This window comes from Boeremia exigua (genome assembly GCF_020726555.1).
Source record: "Boeremia exigua strain MPI-SDFR-AT-0100 chromosome Unknown C7974scaffold_5, whole genome shotgun sequence".
NCBI lineage: Eukaryota > Fungi > Ascomycota > Dothideomycetes > Pleosporales > Didymellaceae > Boeremia > Boeremia exigua.
In genome coordinates, this window is record NW_025763522.1 from 1,415,799 (window position 1) to 1,436,994 (window position 21,196).

General features: G+C 56.1%; 8 protein-coding genes across 8 annotated transcripts; 3 read left to right on the forward strand and 5 right to left on the reverse strand.

Annotated features, from left to right (window-relative positions):
- Positions 1–2,210, forward strand: C7974DRAFT_170599 (major facilitator superfamily domain-containing protein). Its single transcript, XM_046136144.1, has 6 exons — positions 1–206; positions 256–559; positions 611–669; positions 721–760; positions 815–1,309; positions 1,357–2,210. The coding sequence occupies exons 1-6, from the start codon at positions 131–133 to the stop codon at positions 2,048–2,050; spliced, it is 1,668 nt and encodes a 555-aa protein (XP_045998162.1). The 5' UTR covers positions 1–130; the 3' UTR covers positions 2,051–2,210.
- A 669-nt stretch (positions 2,211–2,879) lies between these two features.
- Positions 2,880–6,622, forward strand: C7974DRAFT_423743 (fungal-specific transcription factor domain-containing protein). Its single transcript, XM_046144397.1, has 5 exons — positions 2,880–3,387; positions 3,434–4,646; positions 4,693–5,332; positions 5,377–5,429; positions 5,494–6,622. The coding sequence occupies exons 1-5, from the start codon at positions 3,113–3,115 to the stop codon at positions 6,394–6,396; spliced, it is 3,084 nt and encodes a 1,027-aa protein (XP_045998163.1). The 5' UTR covers positions 2,880–3,112; the 3' UTR covers positions 6,397–6,622.
- A 224-nt stretch (positions 6,623–6,846) lies between these two features.
- On the reverse strand, positions 6,847–9,687 carry C7974DRAFT_392704 (uncharacterized protein). The gene is made up of 7 exons (XM_046141710.1): positions 9,392–9,687; positions 7,984–9,342; positions 7,863–7,938; positions 7,716–7,814; positions 7,484–7,663; positions 7,313–7,433; positions 6,847–7,261 (listed from the first exon to the last, which is right to left on the reverse strand). Exons 1-7 carry the CDS (start codon positions 9,635–9,637, stop codon positions 6,961–6,963), a joined length of 2,382 nt encoding a protein of 793 aa, XP_045998164.1. The 5' UTR covers positions 9,638–9,687; the 3' UTR covers positions 6,847–6,960.
- A 635-nt stretch (positions 9,688–10,322) lies between these two features.
- On the reverse strand, positions 10,323–12,489 carry C7974DRAFT_392706 (Alpha/Beta hydrolase protein). The gene has a single exon (XM_046141711.1). It carries the CDS (start codon positions 12,412–12,414, stop codon positions 10,672–10,674), a length of 1,743 nt encoding a protein of 580 aa, XP_045998165.1. The 5' UTR covers positions 12,415–12,489; the 3' UTR covers positions 10,323–10,671.
- A 1,396-nt stretch (positions 12,490–13,885) lies between these two features.
- Positions 13,886–14,855, reverse strand: C7974DRAFT_423746 (uncharacterized protein). Its single transcript, XM_046144398.1, has one exon. It carries the CDS (start codon positions 14,672–14,674, stop codon positions 14,075–14,077), a length of 600 nt encoding a protein of 199 aa, XP_045998166.1. The 5' UTR covers positions 14,675–14,855; the 3' UTR covers positions 13,886–14,074.
- A 40-nt stretch (positions 14,856–14,895) lies between these two features.
- On the reverse strand, positions 14,896–16,891 carry C7974DRAFT_471550 (uncharacterized protein; the record flags this gene model as incomplete). The annotated part of the gene is made up of 2 exons (XM_046146508.1): positions 14,896–16,441; positions 16,496–16,891. The coding sequence occupies 2 exons, from the start codon at positions 16,889–16,891 to the stop codon at positions 15,374–15,376; spliced, it is 1,464 nt and encodes a 487-aa protein (XP_045998167.1). The 3' UTR covers positions 14,896–15,373.
- Positions 16,892–17,867: 976 nt separating this feature from the next.
- On the forward strand, positions 17,868–18,923 carry C7974DRAFT_170658 (uncharacterized protein). Its single transcript, XM_046136146.1, has one exon. It carries the CDS (start codon positions 18,115–18,117, stop codon positions 18,871–18,873), a length of 759 nt encoding a protein of 252 aa, XP_045998168.1. The 5' UTR covers positions 17,868–18,114; the 3' UTR covers positions 18,874–18,923.
- C7974DRAFT_170651 (uncharacterized protein) lies at positions 18,883–20,738 on the reverse strand. The gene is made up of 5 exons (XM_046136145.1): positions 20,445–20,738; positions 20,273–20,386; positions 20,171–20,222; positions 20,011–20,124; positions 18,883–19,960 (listed from the first exon to the last, which is right to left on the reverse strand). Exons 2-5 carry the CDS (start codon positions 20,354–20,356, stop codon positions 18,975–18,977), a joined length of 1,236 nt encoding a protein of 411 aa, XP_045998169.1. The 5' UTR covers positions 20,357–20,386; positions 20,445–20,738; the 3' UTR covers positions 18,883–18,974.
- Between the last annotated feature and the right edge of the window lie 458 nt (positions 20,739–21,196).

The following is a 21,196-nucleotide window of genomic DNA, read 5'->3' on the forward strand; positions in this document are numbered from 1 at the left end:
AGCTTGACGCCAACCCGCACATGTCTCACCTGTTCAAACAACTTGAAACATCGACCAACACCATCTACCTTGGACCGTAACAATCGATACATCTTCCCACCACGCACCACACACCCACATCACCGCACCAATGGCTCGTTTCGGCTGCCTCTCTGCCTCGAGCAGAGGCAAGACGCCCTTTCCAACTCGCCAGATGGCCGTCCTGGGTGAGTGCAGGGTTCTTGTCATGGCAACAGCCCAACCTAACAAAATCAGCACTTTGCCGGATTTGCGAGCCCATTGCTTTCATGTCCATTTTCCCGTATGCCTTCAAGATGGTCGAATCGTTTGGACTGGAAGAGAGCAAGACTGCAATGTACACGGGCATGGTCACGTCAGCATTCGCCTTTATGGAGTGCGTCAGTGGAATTTTCTGGGGCCGACTGAGCGACAAGATCGGGCGCAAGAAGGTGCTACTTGGCGGCATGTTCGGCACCGGCTTGAGCATGCTTCTTTTTGGATTCGCCCAAAGTCTGCCAATGGCGCTGATTGCTCGGGCTCTTGGTGGGCTTCTTAACGGGTGAGGTCATCGCGAACGCTAGAGGCTAAACACCGACTAACCGACATGCAGGAACATCGGCGTCTTGCAAACGACAGTAGCGGAGCTTATTACGGACGAGAGGCACCAGCGTAAGTTTGCGTTAACGACGTAACGTGGCCAACGTTGACTGACGATTATAGCGCGCGCTTATTCCATCATGCCCTTTGTGTGGTGCCTTGGGTAAGAAATCTTCTCCGTACAACGTTTGTGCAGCCGACTGACCGCCTTTTGCAGCACTATCATTGGCGGCTCCCTTGGCGGTGTTCTCGCACAACCCGCGCAACTGTCCCAAGCGTTTGTGGGTACTATCTTCGAAACGTACCCGTTCCTTTTGCCAAACGTTGTTTGCGCTCTGATTGTCGTTTTTGGACTCGCCGTCGGCATCCTGTTTCTGCAGGAGACGCACGAGGACAAGAAGTACGATGAGGACCGTGGCCTCGATGCTGGCAAGTGGCTGCTGCGCAAGATGTGGAGATCAGAGCCCAACGCGGCTTTCAACGAGAAAGACGCGTGCCTAGACGAGATGACATCCATGCTGGAAGACCACGACATCAACACGCGTGCATACCGAAGCACCGACAGCTCGCCGACGTTATGCAGTGCTCGCACATCCATGTCAGAGCCACCCGCATTCTCGCTGGACCAGGAAAAGGCGCTGGCGCCACCTGTGCGACAAGCGTTCACCAAGCAGGTCTGTCTGAACATCATGTGCTACGGCATTCTCGCCTTGTAAGTTTGTCGACGGGTCGATGTGGTGCAGCAGCTAATTTGTCCAGCCACACAATCTCGCTGGAGCAGCTTCTGCCGATTCTCATGTCGAAGAAGGCATTCCAGCCTGGCACCGAGCAGCTGCCCTTCATGTTCGAGGGCGGCTTCGGATGGGACACGCAGAACATTGGCGCGTTTCTGGCGATGCAGGGGGCGATGCAGATGTTCGCTCAGCTGATCCTCTTCCCCTGGCTGAGCAAGAAGCTCGGCAGCCTACGCACCTTCTGGATCACCATGGCGCTCTACCCGGTTCTCTACATCCTGGCACCCTACCTCGCGCTCCTGCCGGAGCGCTTTCGTATTCCCGGGCTCGTTGTCCTGCTCATCGGCAAGGTGGTGTTCCAATCGCTCTCGTACCCTTCGCTGGCGATCATCCTCGCCAACTCATCACCGTCCAAGCGGGTGCTCGGAACGCTGAATGGAGCGGCCGCGTCGTCTGCCAGCGTGTGCCGCGGGTTCGGACCTACCGTGTCTGGCGCGGTGGACAGCCTGGGCATGCAGCTGCACATGTCGGGGCTGGCGTGGTGGGCGATTGCCTGCGTCGCGCTTGTCGGGTGGCTGCCCGGGCTCATGCTCAAGGAGTCGGACAAGCGCATCATCAGCGACGACGACGAGGAGGCGCTGGTGGACTGCGGGTCGGACGCAGCGTCGGTGCTGACGCTCACGCCCGACGAGGAGGCCGAGATGGTGCTCTCCAAATGAGGCTGAAACCGGACCACGACTCGGCCACCCAGGACTCGGCCACCCAGGACTCGGCCACCCACGACTCTCAGGACACTTGTCCATTCTCGGATCCCAAAAAACTTTACACGGCGTTCCTCGGATACAGGAACATAGACGACGGCTCTTCACGGACGGGTGCATGCATACATTTTACGGCGTTTTTCCCCATGACTCTCCTCGGCACTTTCAGCACTTCAGCGACACACATAATGGGCGGACCTTTTGGGCGATTATATTATTAGATGGGACAGCTCGCAACACAGGGGACCAGCAATGGTCGAGGCGAGCAACGGCGTTTTTCAAAAGAACAAATACCCCCGCAGTTCTTTACCGTAGTGATTACTTAGAATAGCTTGCTCACGCAATACGATATCCGGCTTTTTCATATAACTTTGCAGACACGATGTGACTTTTTTGCAGACGCGATGTGACTTCTTTGCAGACGCGATGTGGCTTTTTCGCAGGCACGACGTGGACTTTTTGCGCAGATGAGCTTTTGCTTTTTGTCGCTGCTTCTCGGATTGGCGGTGTGAGTCGGCGCTTTCCCCAGACTCTGGCGTGCAGACGTCGCCGGTGGGAGCGGCATGCCTGAGGGCAGCTGCGTGGCCGAGGGGCCGAGGCACAGGGAGCGGGCTGGCCGGCGGCGGACGTGCGCGCAGCAAGGCGCAGGCCAGGGCGTAGGCCAGCAGTGCGCAGGCTGTAGTCAGCAGGATGGCGACAGGCGCTGTTATCGGCGGGGGGGCAGCGCACCGGGCGCGGGGGACAGAGAGAAGACAGGGGGCAGAGACGTGACGGCCAGGACAATACAGCCAGGACAGCCAGTACAGGACAGCCAGGACAGGACGGCGGGCTGGGCGGCGGCGGGCGGGCTGGCTGAGGCGGCGGGCGACTATCGCGGGGCGTCCTTATCAGCACCGCAAGCATGCGGCGGCGGCGGTGCGGCAGTGGTTTTGACGCGCGACGACACCTCCCGCCCGCGCGACTCCACGCCCGCCGCGGACAGCAGAGCGCACCCTCCTGCGCGCCCTACTATGCGCCCTGATGAGCCTCAAGCGCTCCCTGGACGAGGCGCATGACGGCGAGCAGCCGTCGCCGGCCGACTCGACGGCCTCGCACGCGGCCCCCGCGGCCTCGCACAAGCCGCCCAGCCCCGCCGCCAGCAGCGCGTCGTCGTTCCGCAACGTGAGCGCCTGCAACCGCTGCCGCCTGCGCAAGAACCGCTGCGACCAGCGCCTGCCGTCGTGCGCGTCGTGCGACAAGGCGGCTGTCAAGTGCGTGGGCTACGACCCCATCACGAAGCGCGAGATCCCGCGCAGGTACGCCGCGCCATGCTGCGTCCCTGTTTAGTTGCTGACCGCCCAGCTACGTCTGGTACCTCGAGACCCGCGTCGCCTACCTCGAGGCGCTGCTGCTCGACGCCGGCACGCCGTTTGCGCCCGCCGAGGACTTCAACCCCAGCTTCCAGCCCAGCGCCGCCGCGCCCGCCCACCAGCCCGCCCACCCGCCGGGCCTGCCTGCGCGCAGCAATGGCGCCGCCGCCCCGCGCGACGACGCCGACAAGTACGACCGCGAGAAGCTGACCAAGCTGGTGTCCAACATCGGCATGGTGTCGGTGCAGGGCGCCAGCGACCCGCGCTACCTGGGCTCGACCTCGGGCATCTCGTTTGCCCGCGTCGTCTTCGCCGCCGTCAAGAGCTCCGTGTCGGGCGCCTCGTCCGAGCGCGGCAGCACCCGCGGCAAGCCGCCCGCCCTGGTCGACGGCGGCACCTCGATGCGCGACTCGTTCTTCGGCCTGCACACCAAGCCCACCTTCCGCCAGGCCCCCTTCCCCGACCGCGACCTGGCCGCGCGCCTGGTCGAGCTGTACTTTGAGCACGCCAACCCGCAGATCCCCATCCTGCACCGCGGCGAGTTCATGGACATGTTCGACCGCGTCTACGCCAACGGCGAGCGCCACCGCACCTCGCGCGAGTCGTACATGCTGAACATCGTCTTTGCCATTGGCGCCGGCATCATCCTGGGCAGCTCCGACGCCGACGACTCGCCGCCGTCCGACGGCTCTGCCTCGCCCTCCAAGTCGCGCGCCTCGCCGCCCTACAACAAGAAGCGCCGCCTGGCCGGCCAGCAGCACCAGCCCGAGGAGTACCACGCCTCCGCCATTGTGCACCTCGAGAACTTCCTCGGCTCGTCCCCCGCCGCCGACCGCCCCGACGGCTTTGGCGGCGGCCTGGAGGAGCTGCAGGCCGTGCTGCTCCTCGCCGGCTTTGCCCTGCTGCGCCCGGTCGCGCCTGGCCTGTGGTACATCGTGGGCGTGGCCGTGCGTCTTGGCGTGGACCTGGGGCTGCACTACGAGGACGGAGTGGGCATCGACGGCTCCGGCTCCGAGGACAACGCCGCAGCGCGCCCCAGCTTCAAGACTGAGGGCTCTGCGAGCGAGGACGCGGCCGCCGCCCCCACCAAAGTCGATGCGAAGGAGAGGGGCCGCCGGCAGTGGGTCAGAGACCTGCGACGCCGCCTGTGGTGGTGTGTGTATTCCGTGGACCGCCTCGTCAGCACCTGCGTGGGCCGGCCGTTTGTGAGTGGTCTGCGCCTCTCGCATCTACACAGCGCTAACTTTGCAGGGCATCACCGATCAGATCGTCACCACCGAGTTCCCCTCGCTGCTCGACGACCGCTTCATCACCAAAGAAGGCTTTCTCGACCCGCCGGCCCACCTCGAGAAGCCCACCTACAAGGTCGTGGCCTATCACTACTTCCGCCTGCGCTTGCTGCAGTCCGAGATTTTGCAGGTTTTGCAGCACCGCCAGGCGCAGCAAGCAAGGGCGAGTGGCACAAACCAGCGCAACGAGTTCATGCACACCAAGCTGCCCTCGCCCTTCCTTGCCAAGTTCGAGTCGTTCCGCGTCTGGCGTGCCGACATCGACCGCCGCCTGCAGGAGTGGAAGGACTCGGCCCCCACGCAGATAGACGCCGGCGTGCAGTTCTCGCCGCTCTTCCTGGAGCTGAACTACTGGCAGGCGGTCATCATGTTGTATAGACAGAGTCTGGTAGTCCCGACTGGGCTCCAGGGCGTGCTTGGCACCACCGGCTCGGATGTCGGGAGTCCGTCCGTGGTCGGCATGGACGACCGCGAAGACGAGGACCTGGTGTTTCTCAAGGTGGCCGAGGCGGGGCAGAAGGTGCTGAAGCTGTACCGCCAGTTGCATCGCGTGCATCTCGTAAACTATACCTTCTTGGCAACCCATCATCTCTTCATGGCGGGTGAGTGCTCTTCTCCGTGCTGCATGCGTTGCTGACTCAGACAGGGATATCGTTCCTGTACGCCGTGTGGCACAGCATCCATGTCCGCAGCCTACTAGTGAGTTCCTTTGTGCGACATTTGTCGCAGAGATTTCCCCCAGCACCTCCTAACTGGCCTGCAGTCGCTGGATGACGTCGACTTCACCGTCCTAGCCGCGACCTCGGTCCTAGGCGATCTCATCGACAAATGCCCGCCCGCCGAGGCGTGCCGCGACGCCTTCGACCGCATGAGCAAGGCCACCATCCAGATGTGCATGTCCACCACTGGCTTCGGCCCGCAGGCCCTGCGCTCCCTGCCGCAACACAACCCCTACCCGCAGCCCGCCTTCCCCAGCGCCGACCCTGAAAGACCCGCCGACCAAGAAATCCCCGCTTACGCCCGAGCCACCTCCTACTTCGGCCAGCCCCCGCAGCGCAAGCCGGTGCCCCGCTTCGACATGAACCTCAAGGACCTCTTCTCCGAGGACGAGACCGATAAGCGCTCGTTCAGCCGCGTCTCCAATCAGGTCACGACCATGCGGCCCCCGCCCACCCCGGTGAAGCCCGAGCCCGCGCTGCAGTTCACCGCGGACCTGAAGATCTCGCCACAGCTGCGCACGCAGGGGTACGGGTTTGCATCGCAACAGACACCACAACAGCAACAGCAGCAGCAGCAGCAGCAGCAACAACAACAAACACAACAAAGTCTGCAACAACAAAACCAACAGCAAACCGCCTCCTTCTCCCCGCCCCTCCCCAACTCGCCCCCCTACACTCTCTACCCCTACCCCTCCCTCTCCACCACCAACTCCGCCTACCCCGACCTGGGCTTCCACAACGACCTCGACTTCCTCGACAGCTTCCCCGGCACCGGCGGCACCGGCGGCGGCGTGGGGCCCGGCAGCGCGGCCGACGGCGCCGCGACCCAGGACGTCGGCATCGGGTTCGGCATGGGCTTTGGCGACGGCACGCATGACTGGAGTGATGGGAATGGGCTGGATTTGTTCGATGGGTTTTTCTTTGGGCCGGGGGGGACGGGGATGTAGATGGGGATGTGCGATAGATGGTGCGTGTGAGGTGGGTGTGTATGATAGATATAGATGGGCTGAGGTGTGCATAGGATAGGGATGAATGTATTGAATTCATGGTCATGGCTTGTCGTGTGCGGTGGTGCACTGTGGATGGGTGATTCAGTAGCTTGATGGAGTGTGATAGAAGGTTGTAGTCTCAGTCTGCAATCTCAGTCTGAATTCTCAGCCTGAAGGGGTTCCGAGTGCAAGAACTAGATACGCACTCCCCTGACCAGCGGCAGTGTGCATGCCGTGAATAGAGACCGCCGTGCTCGCTCCAAAAAGACGCGAGAGCAAGAGCCCAGAAATGCCCTCCATCTCGCCACTACTACACCCGTCACCCTCCCATGCACCAAACCCACGTCACCAACGCCCTCGCCCTCTTACCCCCCCGTCTCAACCCTCCACGTCAACCCCAGCCCTCCCCTTCCTACACCTCGCCAGCTCCCGCCAAATCTCCCCCCGCAACCGCTCCCGCGCATCCGGCAGCATACCCAGCAACTGGCTCCGCATCGCCGTAGCCTCGGGCCCATCGTCTTCTTATGTGGAGCACACGAGATTAACGTCGTGCCGGGTGCGCTCGAACACCTCGTTGAGCTGGGTCCAGAGGTCGGCGGTGGCGTGCTGGAAGACGGCGTCGTAGGCCGCGCGGATGTGGGTCGCGAGGGCGCGGTAGGGACCGTCTTCGGCTGTGACGCCGGTGAGGAGCGCGTGCGCGCGCAGGTCGTGCAGGCGCCTGCCGCGGACCTTGGGTGTGTGGACGGCGGCGGCGTAGATGGGTTGCATGGCTGCGGTGAAGTAGTGATCGGTGTCGTTGGTGGTGGTGCGGGTCTGGATGCGGCTGGGATGTGTCAGTGGGGGGCTTGGGTCGGATGCTGGGTGAGGAGCGTACCGGATCTCGTTCTTCAGTTGCTTGCGGAAGGCCTCGCAGATCTTGTCGATTTGGGACCGGCGTTCTTTGAGATTCGCGCGGAAGGCTGTGATGGCGCCGGACAGGGCGGCGGCAGGGTCAACTGGGGAAGTCAGCATCTGCCTCGAACTCTGGCGATTGTGTGCAACGAACCCCGTAACGCGTTGTTGAGCTTCTCGACTGCATCGCCTACGCGCTCTGCAATGTCGGCGGCCAGCTCGTTGCAGTCTTGGTCGTGGATCTCGTCGAATATGGGACTCAAGTCATCGTCAACAGATTTCAACAAGTCCTCGTTCCAATTCTGTGGATCGATGGTCTTTGTACTCCACTTTCCTAGAAACGATCAGTGTGGTGTACACATCAAGGTGGCTGTGAAATGACGAACCATCATGGCGAAGGACCGCAGCATAACCGGCTGGCTTGAACTGGGACCATTTGTTGCACTTTCGTCGCGCACGATTGATCCATGCCATCTCCTGTTTGTCTGGTACTGTCAATAGACGATCCGGCTGCTGCTTCGATATCAACATACCAATAATTCTGTAAACTAGACCGAACTTGTGCTCAGTTAACAGTTCCGTCGCATCTTCGATGGTTTCTTTCAAGCTCTGTGATCATCAGCCACATATCAGTCCAACAGGACCGAAACATACACTTTGGGACTTGTTGAAAGTTCTGTTCAGCTCGTCCTTCCTCTTGAGTTTCGACACGCTGCACGAGATCTCAATCGTGTTGAAAAACGCCGGTAAGAGACTCTTGCAGTAATGCTCAAGCGACTGGAACCTTCCCAGCGAGGGTTGCGAGAAGAGATGCGTCCGCAACGCCGGAATCTCGGTGGCTTCGAGACGGAGCTGCGGTGGAGCGCTCTTAGGATACCCGCCACTCAGATGTTGCATGTATATGACATTTGACACGCAGAATATTGGAAGCGGGGAACGATCCTTAGTGTCTTGACGGTATTGCTCAGTGACGCCGTGCTTGACGTGTCGGTTGCGTGCAGAGACACGAACTTCGTACCGTTGTCGTGCGAGTTCATTCTTCTCGCGCATAAATCTTTCTTTCTTCTGGACGAGTTTGAACTTCTCAAAGGGCTTCTTCTTAAACTGTGGAGAACTCAGCGCAAGTGCAAGGTCCATGAGATGCTTCTTGACGGTGGCTTCTTTCTCCGCGATCTCGGCCATCGCCTTCTCCTCCGCAGGAATCGATGGGAAGGACTGTTTAGCAGTGACCTGCAAATCATCCGAGCGTGTGCAAACGACGATTGTATTTCCCGATCGCTTTCTTCGGAAAGCCTCGTTCACGTGATTGTGTAAAGCAGCGTGGTCGATGGCACGAGCCATGTTATTGACCACAATGGTCATGTCGCAAGACTGTAGATAACGCTTCGCGCTGTCTACGCGGGACCGTATCTTGTCTGTGGTCCCGGGTAAGTCGGCAATGATGATGCCCTGCTCGAGAATGCGTGAGCTCAGACTGACGACTACCATTTTGACTAGAGGCCAAGGGCAGCAGACAATGTCAGTGCCGTCGAAGTGGGGGTCTTCCACTACCATGGTGAAAGGTTGAATTGCGTCGCTGATCTGTGACGCGGTATTGGCGTTGATTGTGGCAACATCGACATTGTCTTCGTTTGTCATGAATGCATCGAGAATCTCATCTGTCCAGCTCATGAGCTTACTGACAAGACGGGGATTGTGCGCAGATTCTGCGTCAGACAGAAACGTCTCTGCACTGTCTCTGTCGCTGAACTCTGCGTGCCCAATAAATAGAGAGCTGAAGACCGATATGCATGTTATCGCGCCAAGTCGGCGTTCGTTCACGATCTCCTCGTCCAGCTCAGCCTCCATGTCTGTTGTGATGAACAGCCAAAAGTTCTTGAGCTGTTCTTTGACTAGATCACGGCAAGTTTGCCTCGACAGAAACTCGACTTTTGCTTGGAAGGGGTGGCTTTGCGTTGCGAATGCCTGGGCATATTCCACCACAACATACGTGCAACTGTTGCCATCAGCAGCCTGTTATCGTTAGAATGGGTTTGGATCCGCGCAACGATTTGGAACTTACGTGAATGGCCAAGTTCTCCTGACCCAGCATGGAGTTCAGGAGCGAGGATTTTCCCTGACCAGCGTCCCCAATGAGAGCAATACGCAGCACATGCGACTCGTGTGGTGGATGTTCCAGAACTTTGCTCTCTTCTAGAAGGTAGTCGGTCTCATCATCTTTGTATGTCGAGTTCGTAATGTAGTACTGGAACTCTGAGATGAGTTGTGAAGAGAGAGATTCGACTTCTTTGACGGAAGGGTGGTACATAGGCAAGTCTGGTAGCGGCTCTGAATCGGGATCGTGTGCAGGGACTAGTTCGTCGCCATCGTCTTCGATTTCATCGTCTTCGTCATCGGAAAGCTCCTCTACTATGCTATGTCAGAATGCTTGCTAGACTTCGTATGGTCACCACCTACACTTTCTTTTTGGAGGTACTTCCTCTGGTGATGGGTGTTCGGTAGGTAGATGATTGTGTGTTCCTGAGCCTTCCATTCGCTTTGTGACCGTGGGTTCGATATTACTCTCTTGCTTTGAATCTCGAACCACGGGAGAGATGGCTGAGTGGTGCGGCTCGAAGAGAGGACTCTCTGCACGGTCAGACTTCGGCTTTGGGTGCGAACGCATATTTCGCGCTTCCTGTCGCGCGTTAAGGGATGCTTTGTGAATCTGCAAGGCTTTTAGCATGAAGCCATTCGTGTGTGAAGACTGTTCAGGCTCAAGTTATTGGAAGGCTTGATATGCGGTTGTGGCGAGCCTTGAGATGGGAGGTGTGGGCGTTGTGAGACGGGAGGTGGAGGTGTGCAGGTAGGTGAGGTGGCTCTTAAGATAGGGAACGGGAGAGGGTGGAATCGAAAGTGAGAGCGCTGCTGCTCCATCTTCGCAAAAAGTGGTACTCGGGTGAGTCCAGAGCTGTAGGCTACAGCGGCACAGAGTGAGATTAGAGGCGACTCTGATGGTGATCGAGATACTGATTCTAGGTATACAATGTCAATGCACGAACATGACCGACGGTCAGAGTATGTAAAGGTGCTCGTTGTGAATGAGATGAGCTGTTGTTGTTAGAAGACAACCAAGGAAGGCACATACGATTCGACACTGCCACAAGCCTCATAAACAATCCGACAGGTGGACTCACTCATCGTCTGAGAACCCCTTAAACAAGAAGACATAATAATTTTGTACAGCCACGCATCGCGTACGATGAGGCATCTACCCAAACGCCTGTAAATGCTAGAAAATGCCCACCTGTATGAAACCGCTGAACCACAGCGAGGGGCATTACTGCCGCCCTTCATCACCTCTCACGAGTCTAGCGCCAGCGCTTCGACACCCTCCATCTGCAGTCTCTTCATCAGTCCCCGGATGACCTCGCAGTTCGCGTCCCGACGCTCATCCTTGCCTTCCATCCACATGCGCATCTTGCCGAGCATATTGGTGCCGTCGCCCCTCTTTCCACCCTCTTTGATGTTTGTGAACAGTAAACGCCTCTTCCTGCTATCCAGCTTTTCCCACGTCGGCGTGTCCTTGCCCTTCTCGATATTGGGGTTGAGATACTTGACGAAGCTGATAAAGTAGTCTGAAATCTCGTTGTGGCGGCGCACCATGACCTGACCGACCGTACCGGCGTGCTTCGTACCGTAGCCGTTCTCGATGTCGACGCCCCACATCACGTCCCATTGGTATTGGTATGTTGGTACGTTCTCAGGGTTGTGGATTCCCATAGCGTTGGAGGCCAGGTATGTCGGGCAGATGTAGCGAATGTCGCCTTGCGCCTTCGCTACTGCGTCCCAGAATCGTCCGCTGTCGGGCCAGTGTCGTTCGTTCGGGTATGTCTCAGCGAGGAGATCGAGGTCGTCTTCGGTGAGCAGCGGGTAGTGGTCCTTCAGGTAGGTCTTGAATTCGTCAAGTGTGTCGGTCGTCTTCTTCACCTGATCCGAACCTTCGTTCGAGGTAAAACCAATGATCGTGGGCACCTTGGCGTACCGGTTGTGGATGATGGCTGCTGGCGCAGGTTCGGTCAACAAGCCGCCTGCAGGCTCTGTGGTCGGTGCCCACATCCAGCGCGGAGGTGTGTCGCGGTCGGGGAAGTTCATGGGGTAGTTTTGATAGTAGAGGTCCCCAGGAGAGGCGTCACGGACGCAGGCAATGTCCGTGCAGTTCAGACCGTCAGCAACTTCGTTCCAGAATTTCTCGGCTTGAGTTGGTGTGAAAAAGGTCGGGCTTGCCGGACTCTGCGCGATCGCGCCGTGAAACAGAGGCTTCCTGCCTGTGCCCGGGATGGCAGCGTGGTTGTCTCCCTCGTTTGCGGTGATCTGGAGCAGAACCGAAGCACCTCCAGCGCTGGTACCCATCAGAACAACGTGGTCGGGGTTGCCGCCGAAGTATCGAATGTACTTCTGCACCCACTCGAGCGCAGCCCTCTGGTCCCGAAGCGCGTTATTGTAGTCGCCATCTTCTGCGATCTCCTTGCCCGAAAGGAACCCATAAATACCGTTGCGGTAGTACATGGTCACTACAACGATGCCCTTGTCCAGCTTGCCGTTCGCGCCCTTCTCCTTCCTGGCCTTCTCTACCATCTCGCCGCCATTACTCCTCCCAGGCAGATGGAAGCCGCCACCAGGAATGTTGACAAGAACTGGCAAGTCGTCGCCAGCTTCGGCATCGAAGGGCGTGAATACGTTCAGACTCAGGCAGTCCTCTGTCTTGTCTGCGAAGATGCCAAGCACGTCCTCACCGGCAATATCTTCTTTGTTTCTCAGGCTGGCATCGATCTTCTGGATGCGCGGGCACATGCCCAAGTCACCTTTCCACACGAGCGGCTTCTCCTTGCGCCCGATTCCATACGTCCTGTTCACCGGTTGTGGGCCACGGAACCTGTTCTTGCCACCAGCACTCGCAGCGTATGGGATATTCCAGTACGAGCGCACCTTGTCCGTGACGTTGGGTTGGATAGCGAGGTAGTCGAGCTCGACGATGTTCGGATCTTGTGCGTTCTTCGGTGGTTTGGAGAAGACAGGCGGGGATTTCGAGGACAGCGGTGGCATCCAGTCGGAGGTCGGTCGCAAGTCTGGCGAGTAAAGGAACGCGAATGTGAAAGTAAGGATAATAAGAGCACCGAGACCCAGCAGTACTCGCCGGTCGAAGATCAGGCTCGAGTTGAGCGGACGGGCCATCATGGCTGTGGCTTGCGATCTGGAATCGCAAGTTTGTCGAGAAGGAAAACAGAAGGAAGAAGTGATGTGTCGTTACAAGAGGCGCAGAGGACCAAGGACGGTCGAAGTCTATGTCGCACTGTTCATTGGCGCCTTGCAGGACCAAGTATCTCCAAATACTTGGTCGTCGTGCCTCAAGATTCCTGGACACAGGTGGGTAGCGCCAATGCGGTAAAGGGGCGCGGGAGTCGGCATTTTGTTCGCTTGGCGATGACGCGTCGCACGGTTGGGGGTGGCATTCGGAGGCAAGATCGTAGCAAACTGTGGAGAGGATGTTTGGGGTTTAAGACTTCGAATCTGACATGTCTGAAGTTCGTGTTGCAGTGGGAACGATGTCATTGCGATACGAGGTTCAATCAGCCAAGACACGTTGGTCTCGGAGGATTCGCTGCGGCTGCTCCCGCCACTACGATTGGAAGGTGACCACGCGAGACGCGCGTTGAAATGCGTCGCCTCTCATCTGTTAAACTCACATACGCTATCGGTCATTCGTGTACCAGATTTCGCCTGCTTTGATCAGGCAAATGTGCTGTGCCGCATCTGTGGAATTGCAGGTGGGTACAGTGGGGTCGTCACATGACCGTGAGGCTGCCGGTCATCTCTCGACGTGTCAAGCTGAACATCTGCTGGTCATCTCTTGACATGATCAAACTTGCGTAACGAAGTGACCTTGCGGCTACGAGATATCAGCTTTGCAGCTGCGAGGTAGTTCAGTAGGGTCACCAACCTTGCGGCCGAGGACGAAAAACAGCTCTGCAGTCGAGAACACATCACAGCTTGAACAGCTGAGAAGACTAGCTTGAACAGCCAAGAACAGAGACCAACTTGAACAGCCGAGAAGATTAGCTTGAACAGCTGGGGACAGAAGACAGCTTGAACAGCCGAATTAAACTGACTATGCAGCCAACGGGAACTGACAATGATGCCAAAGGACTGACAATGATGCCAAAGGACTGACAATGACGCCAAAGGACTGACAATGATGCCAAAGGGAACTGACTTTGCAGCCAAAGAATTCCAGCTGTGCCTGAGCCAGATAACAGCTATGCAACCGGACATAGCTTTGAGGAGGCAGGTACACAGCTGATAAACTTGTTTACAGGCATTTTGCCTTACTGCGGAGACGTTTGCGAGGACGAGGGCGCTCCGAAAGTTTGCCTTACGTGTGCCAGGAGAGTGTTGTATCTTCCCACCTCTTTCTCGACTCTCTGCACCAGGGACTCGACCATTGCTTGGTAAGTAGACTCGCATTCATTGAACTTGCTGATGCCCAATTCTACCGCACGCTTCAAGCGTTGCAGTCCTCGGCAGTACCCAACGTCTCGTCTCATTGACCCTCGAGATCAGAGATGGTCTTCTGGGCACCAAGCAGTTCAGTCCGACACTACTGCCTGACCGAAGCCAAGAGCTGGTTCCGACTCGCGTCGAGCTGACGCTCAAGACGCATATGAGAAGACCGAGAGGAAGCCAGTTGACCTTGAAGGGAAGAGACTTAGCGCATAAGACCATCTTTATCTTGTTCCAAGCCAGCGACCTTGGTAGAGGCTTCATGCAGCTGATTCTCATGACTCAGCGAGGAGTCCTTCAGTCCCGCGAGCTCGTCTTGAAGCTTTTGAAGAGACTTCGATTTTGCTTCCAGCTCTGGTTCTAGCGTGGAGAGTCGGCGCTGCATGTCGTTAAGGTCGAATTGCAGCTCCGTCAATCGATCTTTCAAAGCATCGTATGACTGGGATGTGGGCCTGCCCTCAAGCTCATTGATTCGATGTTGTAGGGCCTGATGTGACTGGATTGTTGGCCTTTGCTCAAGTTCTGCGATTCGTTCCTGGGAGGTACGCTGCTCATCAAGCTGCTTGGCTAAGTCTTCATTGCTGTCTAGTAGTCTGCGTACCAAACGAAAGATGTCGCTCGTCCTATCTAGAGACTCGATGCAACGGGCTCGCTCTCTATCTTCGGCCCGGAGCTCCTCGATTCGCTTTTCAAGACTGGCGTGACGCTGCCGCTTCAATTGAAGCTGCTCGGCTGGGTATAGGCTGGATGTAGCTGTTTTTTGAATTTCGGCAAGAATGCCCATGGATTCTGCTGATGGACCCATATTGAACGTGCCGTGAGGAGAGAGAAGAAGAGAATCTACGCGGGGTTATTTGCGGTCTACTTGATTGCGTCATGCATGTTTCCGAAGGAAGTCACGGTCAACTACTGCACCCAAGCACATCCGACCAGCCCTCTGGAGGATCAACAATCTCACCAGGACAATCCCTTGTTCAGTAGTCCTGCAGCTTGTGAGCTTCGATAAGTATGGTTGCGAGAGGGGAAACCGACGTAGCTGTAAGTCCTGACTCTAATGTCAAAGTGTGCCTCTCATGGAAGTGAGAAGGGATTTGGGGTGGAATAGATCAAAGGGATGCACGAAAATCGAGCCATGTTTACCCGCGGTTGTGAGACCACGACACGAGCAGTCTCACAGAATGTTTTATGGTAAGAGACCCCATCAAAATTAGTCTTATTGGCTAATATACAGAGAAGCTGAGGCTGCTGAACAGATAATCTACTTGGTGCAAACAATAGAGATACCTTGACAGGTACGACAGATGATGACACCTTTACAGGTAGGGGAGATAATACCTTTACAGGTAGGAGAGATACAGAAGGGAATTACAGCTTGACAGCTGAGTATGAATTACAGCTTTACAGCTGAAGAGAACATGAAAATAGAAGAAAGTCCTGTTGAACAAGACAACAGCCTGGCCGTTGATACGTAGAACGATAACAAAGATTGCCAGCAAGCAAAATCTTATCTTCTGCTTCGCGGTTGCGACGGCTTTCGGACTCTGCCTCGGCCATTGACACCATGGTCTTGACGCTGATGTTGACCGCCGCCAGTGCTGTTCCTGTTCCTGTTCGTACTCCGTATTTGACTGCTGTCCCTAGACTGATCTGATGGTGCTAGGGTGGGCGTTGAAGGAGAAACAGTACTGGCAGGCGTTGAAGAAAGGGCAGTACCCACAGGCTGACCACCGCTGACAGTAGGGCTGGCAGAGTGAATGTGAAAATGGACATCCGGGGGCATTGCTGAAGCTGGTTGCTGTGGGTACCAGGGCGCGACAGGGGGTGGCGGAGGAGGCATTTGGCTGTACCGGCCTGGTATACCTGGCTGCCATCCTGGATATTGATGTTGCATGGATGGCATAGTGTTTTGCCACGGGCCCATACCATAACCGTACCCCATACCATAGCTGTTCTCATGGTGGTTTGTACTGTATGCCTGAGGAGCAATATGTTGCCAGCTACCACCGTATTGGTTGAGGCCGTTGCCACCATACCCGCTATGATTGTAGGGAATGGGGCCAGGACCGCCATACCCGCTATCTCCATGAGGATTGGGGTTGGGGTCGAGACCATCGAACCTGCTACTGCCATTGGAGCCGCTGCCGGTGCCACGAACAGAGCTGTCGTAGATGGATCTAGACTGATCCCTGGGGTCGAAAGCTCTGTCAATGGCACGTAGAGCGCTGCTGTCGCTTCGCCCGGACCAGTCCCTGCTATTACCGCCGGGCTGGGGTCGACGGGTGTTCTGCTTGGGGGGCCTACCCAGCACAGGTCGGGCGCCTGGTACGTGAACTTCACCGCTGAATTTCCATGGCAAGACTTCGCCATAGGTCCTGCATGCTTTTTGCTTGTTGAATTCAGGGACCTTGTGCTCATCGAAGACGTCATCCGTGCTGATGTACCCGTTCAACTTCAGGACCTTGAACTGCTTCATGCCGGGCTTGGCTTGCACAAACTTTGGAAGGGTCTTCTCACTGGACACAAAGCCCGAGCGATACCAGGAGTTCAGCGAGTTGTATGCACGAGGGCAAGGCTGTACATTCAGTCAGTAACTTGCGTTGTAAGACGAGGTCGAGCTGTTACTTACCAACTGGGAATGTGCGACACCACAGCATCCGCACGGCTTGTTGCACGGCTGACTGCAGATCTCTCCTGCCTTTTGGAGCTGGAAGCACATCCTGCAGTAGTGGCCGGTTGCAAACATTGGCCATCCAACCGTCTGGCGTCCTTGTACCAACACGAAGTCCGCCGCTGGAGGGAGGTATCGAGCAGGGTGCAGCATGAAAACGACCTCGGTATTGAGGTCGGGAGGAACGTTGGGGTAAGTATGCCTCAGCGTCTCGTGAGTGAGCCTGAGGGCTTCGTTCTCGTCGCCGTGTGGGACGAGCCTGGTGACCGGGTTGACCGGATTTACTGGGTTTCTTGGGTTTCCTGGGGTTTCCGGATTAACCGGATTGTACTGATTGTGGATGCCCTCATCCATGGTTGGATACATGTGGGAAGAGGTGAGGAAACATCACTGCGGGGGCGAGCGAGAATATATAACAGTGTGCGCGCGCGAAGCTAAAGTCTTGGCGCAAACAGCAGGTGCACGGTGAGGACGAGAACACAAAATCTCATGCCCTGAGAGACTCGTAAAAGTATGCAGATGATAGGAATATCGACCTGTATTTCTTTCATTACTAGTACAGAGAAGGAACCGCATATGTGGCTGCAAGGCGCTTCACTATCGTTGCACACGTTGCGTGGTTGAAAGCGAAAGCTGTCTGCATTGCACTTCTTTCAATTGGAGCCAGTGGACGTTGTCGTAGATTTCCTCCTCAAGCAGACCAAGAGCCACCCCACAAAATCTCGACAATACGTTTGGTCCGGAGCTGTAGCGAATCCACACCGGTCGTTTGGTCTGATGGCGCGAAGGACCGTACCGTGCTGCACCTAGGCACGTCCAACCAACCATTTGACTAGCTCTGTGTCTATTGTCAATTTACTGCTTGACTATAGCGCAGTTCGGTATATTCGACATAGAACAAAAGGTCGCCGATCGCGATTTATGGCACCATACATTCAGAACACTGATATGCGCGCGCTGAATGACATATATACAAAGGTTACGTTAAAATTTAACTCCGCTTCTTTGTTGGCGCAGTCTTGCCTTAGCAGCTCGTTGCTATTCGGCTCTTGCTCGTTCGTCGCGAGATCTCTTCTTCGCTAATTGCCCCTTAGCCTTTCGCAAGCGTTCTCTAGCCATTGCTGCCTGTGCCGCCTGCTGCCTCTTCGCAGCTTTCCGCGATCGCTCTTCTGCTTCTCTCTCTCTTTGCTCCCAGTATTGCCTTTTGGCACGAGTGGCCTCCTCCTCATCTTCTCGACGAGCCTGCTCTGCGGCTTCACGGACAGCGGCCTCAGCCTTTCGCTGTTCTTCTGCCTCAGCAGCAGCTCTTGCCGCCTGCTGTCCCCCGGTAGCTCGTCGTGATCGCTTACAGGCGTCTTTTCTCCAGCAGCTCGCCTTCTCTTTCCTTTTGTCTCCAGTAATGTCTCTTGATACGTGCGGTGTGAGGAACTAAAAGTGTAGTCATCGTATATTTGTTTAGCTCTACCGAGCCATCCTCGTGTGGACTCTAGTTCCCTCTTCTCGCCGAGCCAAGCACTCTCTCACAGTTTCTCTGAGTTTCCAAACTCTGTTCCTCAAGCAGTTTCTGTCTTAAATCCATGGCTCACCAGGGAATACGCACGTGGCAAGGACCTCAACCAGCGCTACGACATTGTAAGCCATATTGTCAAGGTCGAAACGGAAACGCGCGACTCACCACGCGGCCGGGTACTTATCGCCAACAACATCTTGTCGTGGGTGGAAGCACTGCCTTCGAACAGACAAGAGAGAACACCTTTGCACAGGCAAGAGAGACTACCTTTGGACAGGCAAGAGAGACTACCTTTGGACAGGCAAGAGAGACTACCTTTGGACAGGCAAGAGAGACTACCTTTGGACAGGCAAGAGAGACTACCTTTGGACAGGCAAGAGAGACTACCTTTGGACAGGCAAGAGAGACTACCTTTGGACAGGCAAGAGAGACTACCTTTGGACAGGCAAGAGAGACTACCTTTGGACAGGCAAGAGAGACTACCTTTGGACAGGCAAGAGAGACTACCTTTGGACAGGCAAGAGAGACTACCTTTGGACAGGCAAGAGAGACTACCTTTGGACAGGCGATGGGACTGCCTTCAAACAGGCAAGGGTACAAAACATTGAAACTGTCTTATGCAGACGGAAAGAAAGACGTCGACACTTGCTTAGGGAGACGGGCGACCAGGATTTTACTCCTCGTCACTCTCATCTTCGACCTCCGCCGAGTCGAAGTCTCCTTCCAAGCTCGCAAGAGCAGTGAACCTGTTCGGCAACGCTTGAAGCTCCTTAGAGACCTCAAGGTTCGACAAGTTCTTGTTGGCGAGCCTGGGCCATGTCTTTGAAGACCCAGAAGCGGATTCTTGAGAAGGCCAGGAGCCGCATTGGACTTGGGAGGATTGACTTTACAGACGTGGAGTGCCACCTTTACAGGTGTAGGTATTGATCAAACCAAGCTAGGCTGCCAAACTCCAGGGCCCAGCCAGAACCCTGGTTCGGTCCATACGGCCGAAAATTGATGATCCGAGGGTCTGGGGTAGAACACCAAGACAGTCTCAGAAGTTGCGGGATCGATCTCAAGTCGAACGCAAGGACGCTTGTCAGGAAAGCGATTGCATGTTGAACAAGAGGTGGTCAATGGAGCGAACTTCGACCTGTCCCGAGACAGTATGTGGATTCCGAGACATATCTGCGAGTTCACGTAGGTACCACTGTTCTCTGGCCGCGTAACCGTACAAGCTCTTTGGTGGTCCAATTGGAACAGCGTCTCGAGGGAAGCTTGCAGGCAAGCAGCAGTCGCTTCAGGGAGTTTCGATATGGGCTCACGGCGGCCATCAGTATCACCTTCTGGGAGGAAGATGAAACTCTCGAAATGCGGGATGGTAAGTTTGAGTTTTGCTGGGCCCTTTCGCTTTTTGCCAGGAACACGCTTGCTGACCGCAGCACCTTGGACAGCCTTCGCTGCCCTGGGCTGACTTCGGCGTACAGGTGTATTACTTGTTGCCCCGGTGGCGTCACTTGTATGCTCAAGGGTCGCATCGGCTCTTCCGTTCGAACCTGGACTTTGCAACATGTCGTTCTCAAGCTCACTTTCGGTGGCTTGTTCCGCTGCTTCCTCTTCCTCGAGGATTTCAGGCTCAGATGCGTGGTTGCTGGTTCCAGGCGTGGCCGACGGATTTGAACTGGGACGCGGGACACCCCTTACCCTACGCAGCGCAAACTCCGAACGAGCAGCGAGGTAACGGTTCCGAAGATCCGTGTTCCAGATCTCCGCAATGTCTGGAAATCTCGTTCCAAGCCACGCGCGCATCTTTTCGTTGATCCGCGGCAGCTCATCGAGCTCACCCGCGTCCCACTTCGCAAGCTTAGCGTAGATGTCGTCGACGATGTCCAGACCACGCAAGTGCTGCTCGGCCTGCCATGCAGGATCGTCTACAATATTATTAGCATTTTGCAGAGGCTGCAAAGCGAGTTGATCTTACCTGCTCTTGACGCATACTGTGAGCTTGAGTTGGCTGGATTGGTTGCTTTTTCTGGGGTTACTAGGTCGATTGGGTCGACTGGGTTTACTGGGGTCACCGGGGTGACAGGGTTGGCTGTAATGTCAGCGTGCAAATGTCTATGTAGTGAAACCTAGCTTACCTGGGATGTTGTTTGAAAACTGAATGCCATCGTGTGGCGGTTGACCATCCATCTAAAGCGACAATTAGCAGCTACAGCAAAATGTATGGGTGGGAGACTTACATTGAATGAAGGTGAGGAAGCAGAAAGGCAACAGCGCGAGCTCTTGTTATTGGGAAGGTGCGCCAAGACCCGAGCGTCAGTCATGTGATACGGCGCTGAGTAGCCATGATCAAGCTACAGCTCTCATCAGACCGCTGAACATGGTCTTAGCGCTTCACGGTGAGCTACTTACAGTCAAACAGACGCTTTTCCAGACTCACGGTCGTGTTTGGCCCTGAGGTGTGCCAGTATCGATCACCAGGCCGGCTCGCAAGTTTTGCTTATCACTTACGTTGTGAATTTGCATCAGACTTGCATGTGCAGTCATTTGTAGCCAGGATGAATCTACAATCTTCAATTCCTAGCTCTTACCAATCCCACTCAAGCACCGGCTTCCGTCCCACTCCTGAAATGTCTAACGGCTAGCATCTGGCTCAGATGCGATATATCCACGACATCATAGTATACACTACTTCACTCCAGCGGCGATCGGCAGTAGGATGGCACAGTTAGTGGAGCCCAGGATAGCCATAACTATGGTCGTGGAGATCTAGCAGGAGGATAACGGCATGGCCAGAGGAAGTCCGAGCAAAGATTGCACATGCTGCAGGTCAAACAACACTAATAGCAGGGGTTAAACGGCTATAGGTCTGTCCCTACCCAACGCTGTCATCGCGTCCAACAAGAACGTGTAAGTTCGGTGAACTCCAGGCCACGAGTATGTATCAGGCGAGTTCTAACCGTGTGTACTCAAGACATTACTGCAGTAGTTGACAGCCCGGGTTGCCTGTCGACGGTCGTCCCGTACCCTTTCAGAGCGGATTCCCAGGTAGCCAGGACGCGCCTGGAGATATCCTCGGCTGAGAAGATGCTTGCTTGTAGATCTGTTGTGAAAGGGACGAGGACTGGTCTAGCACAGTTGAGAAACATGCCCTTTCGCCAACA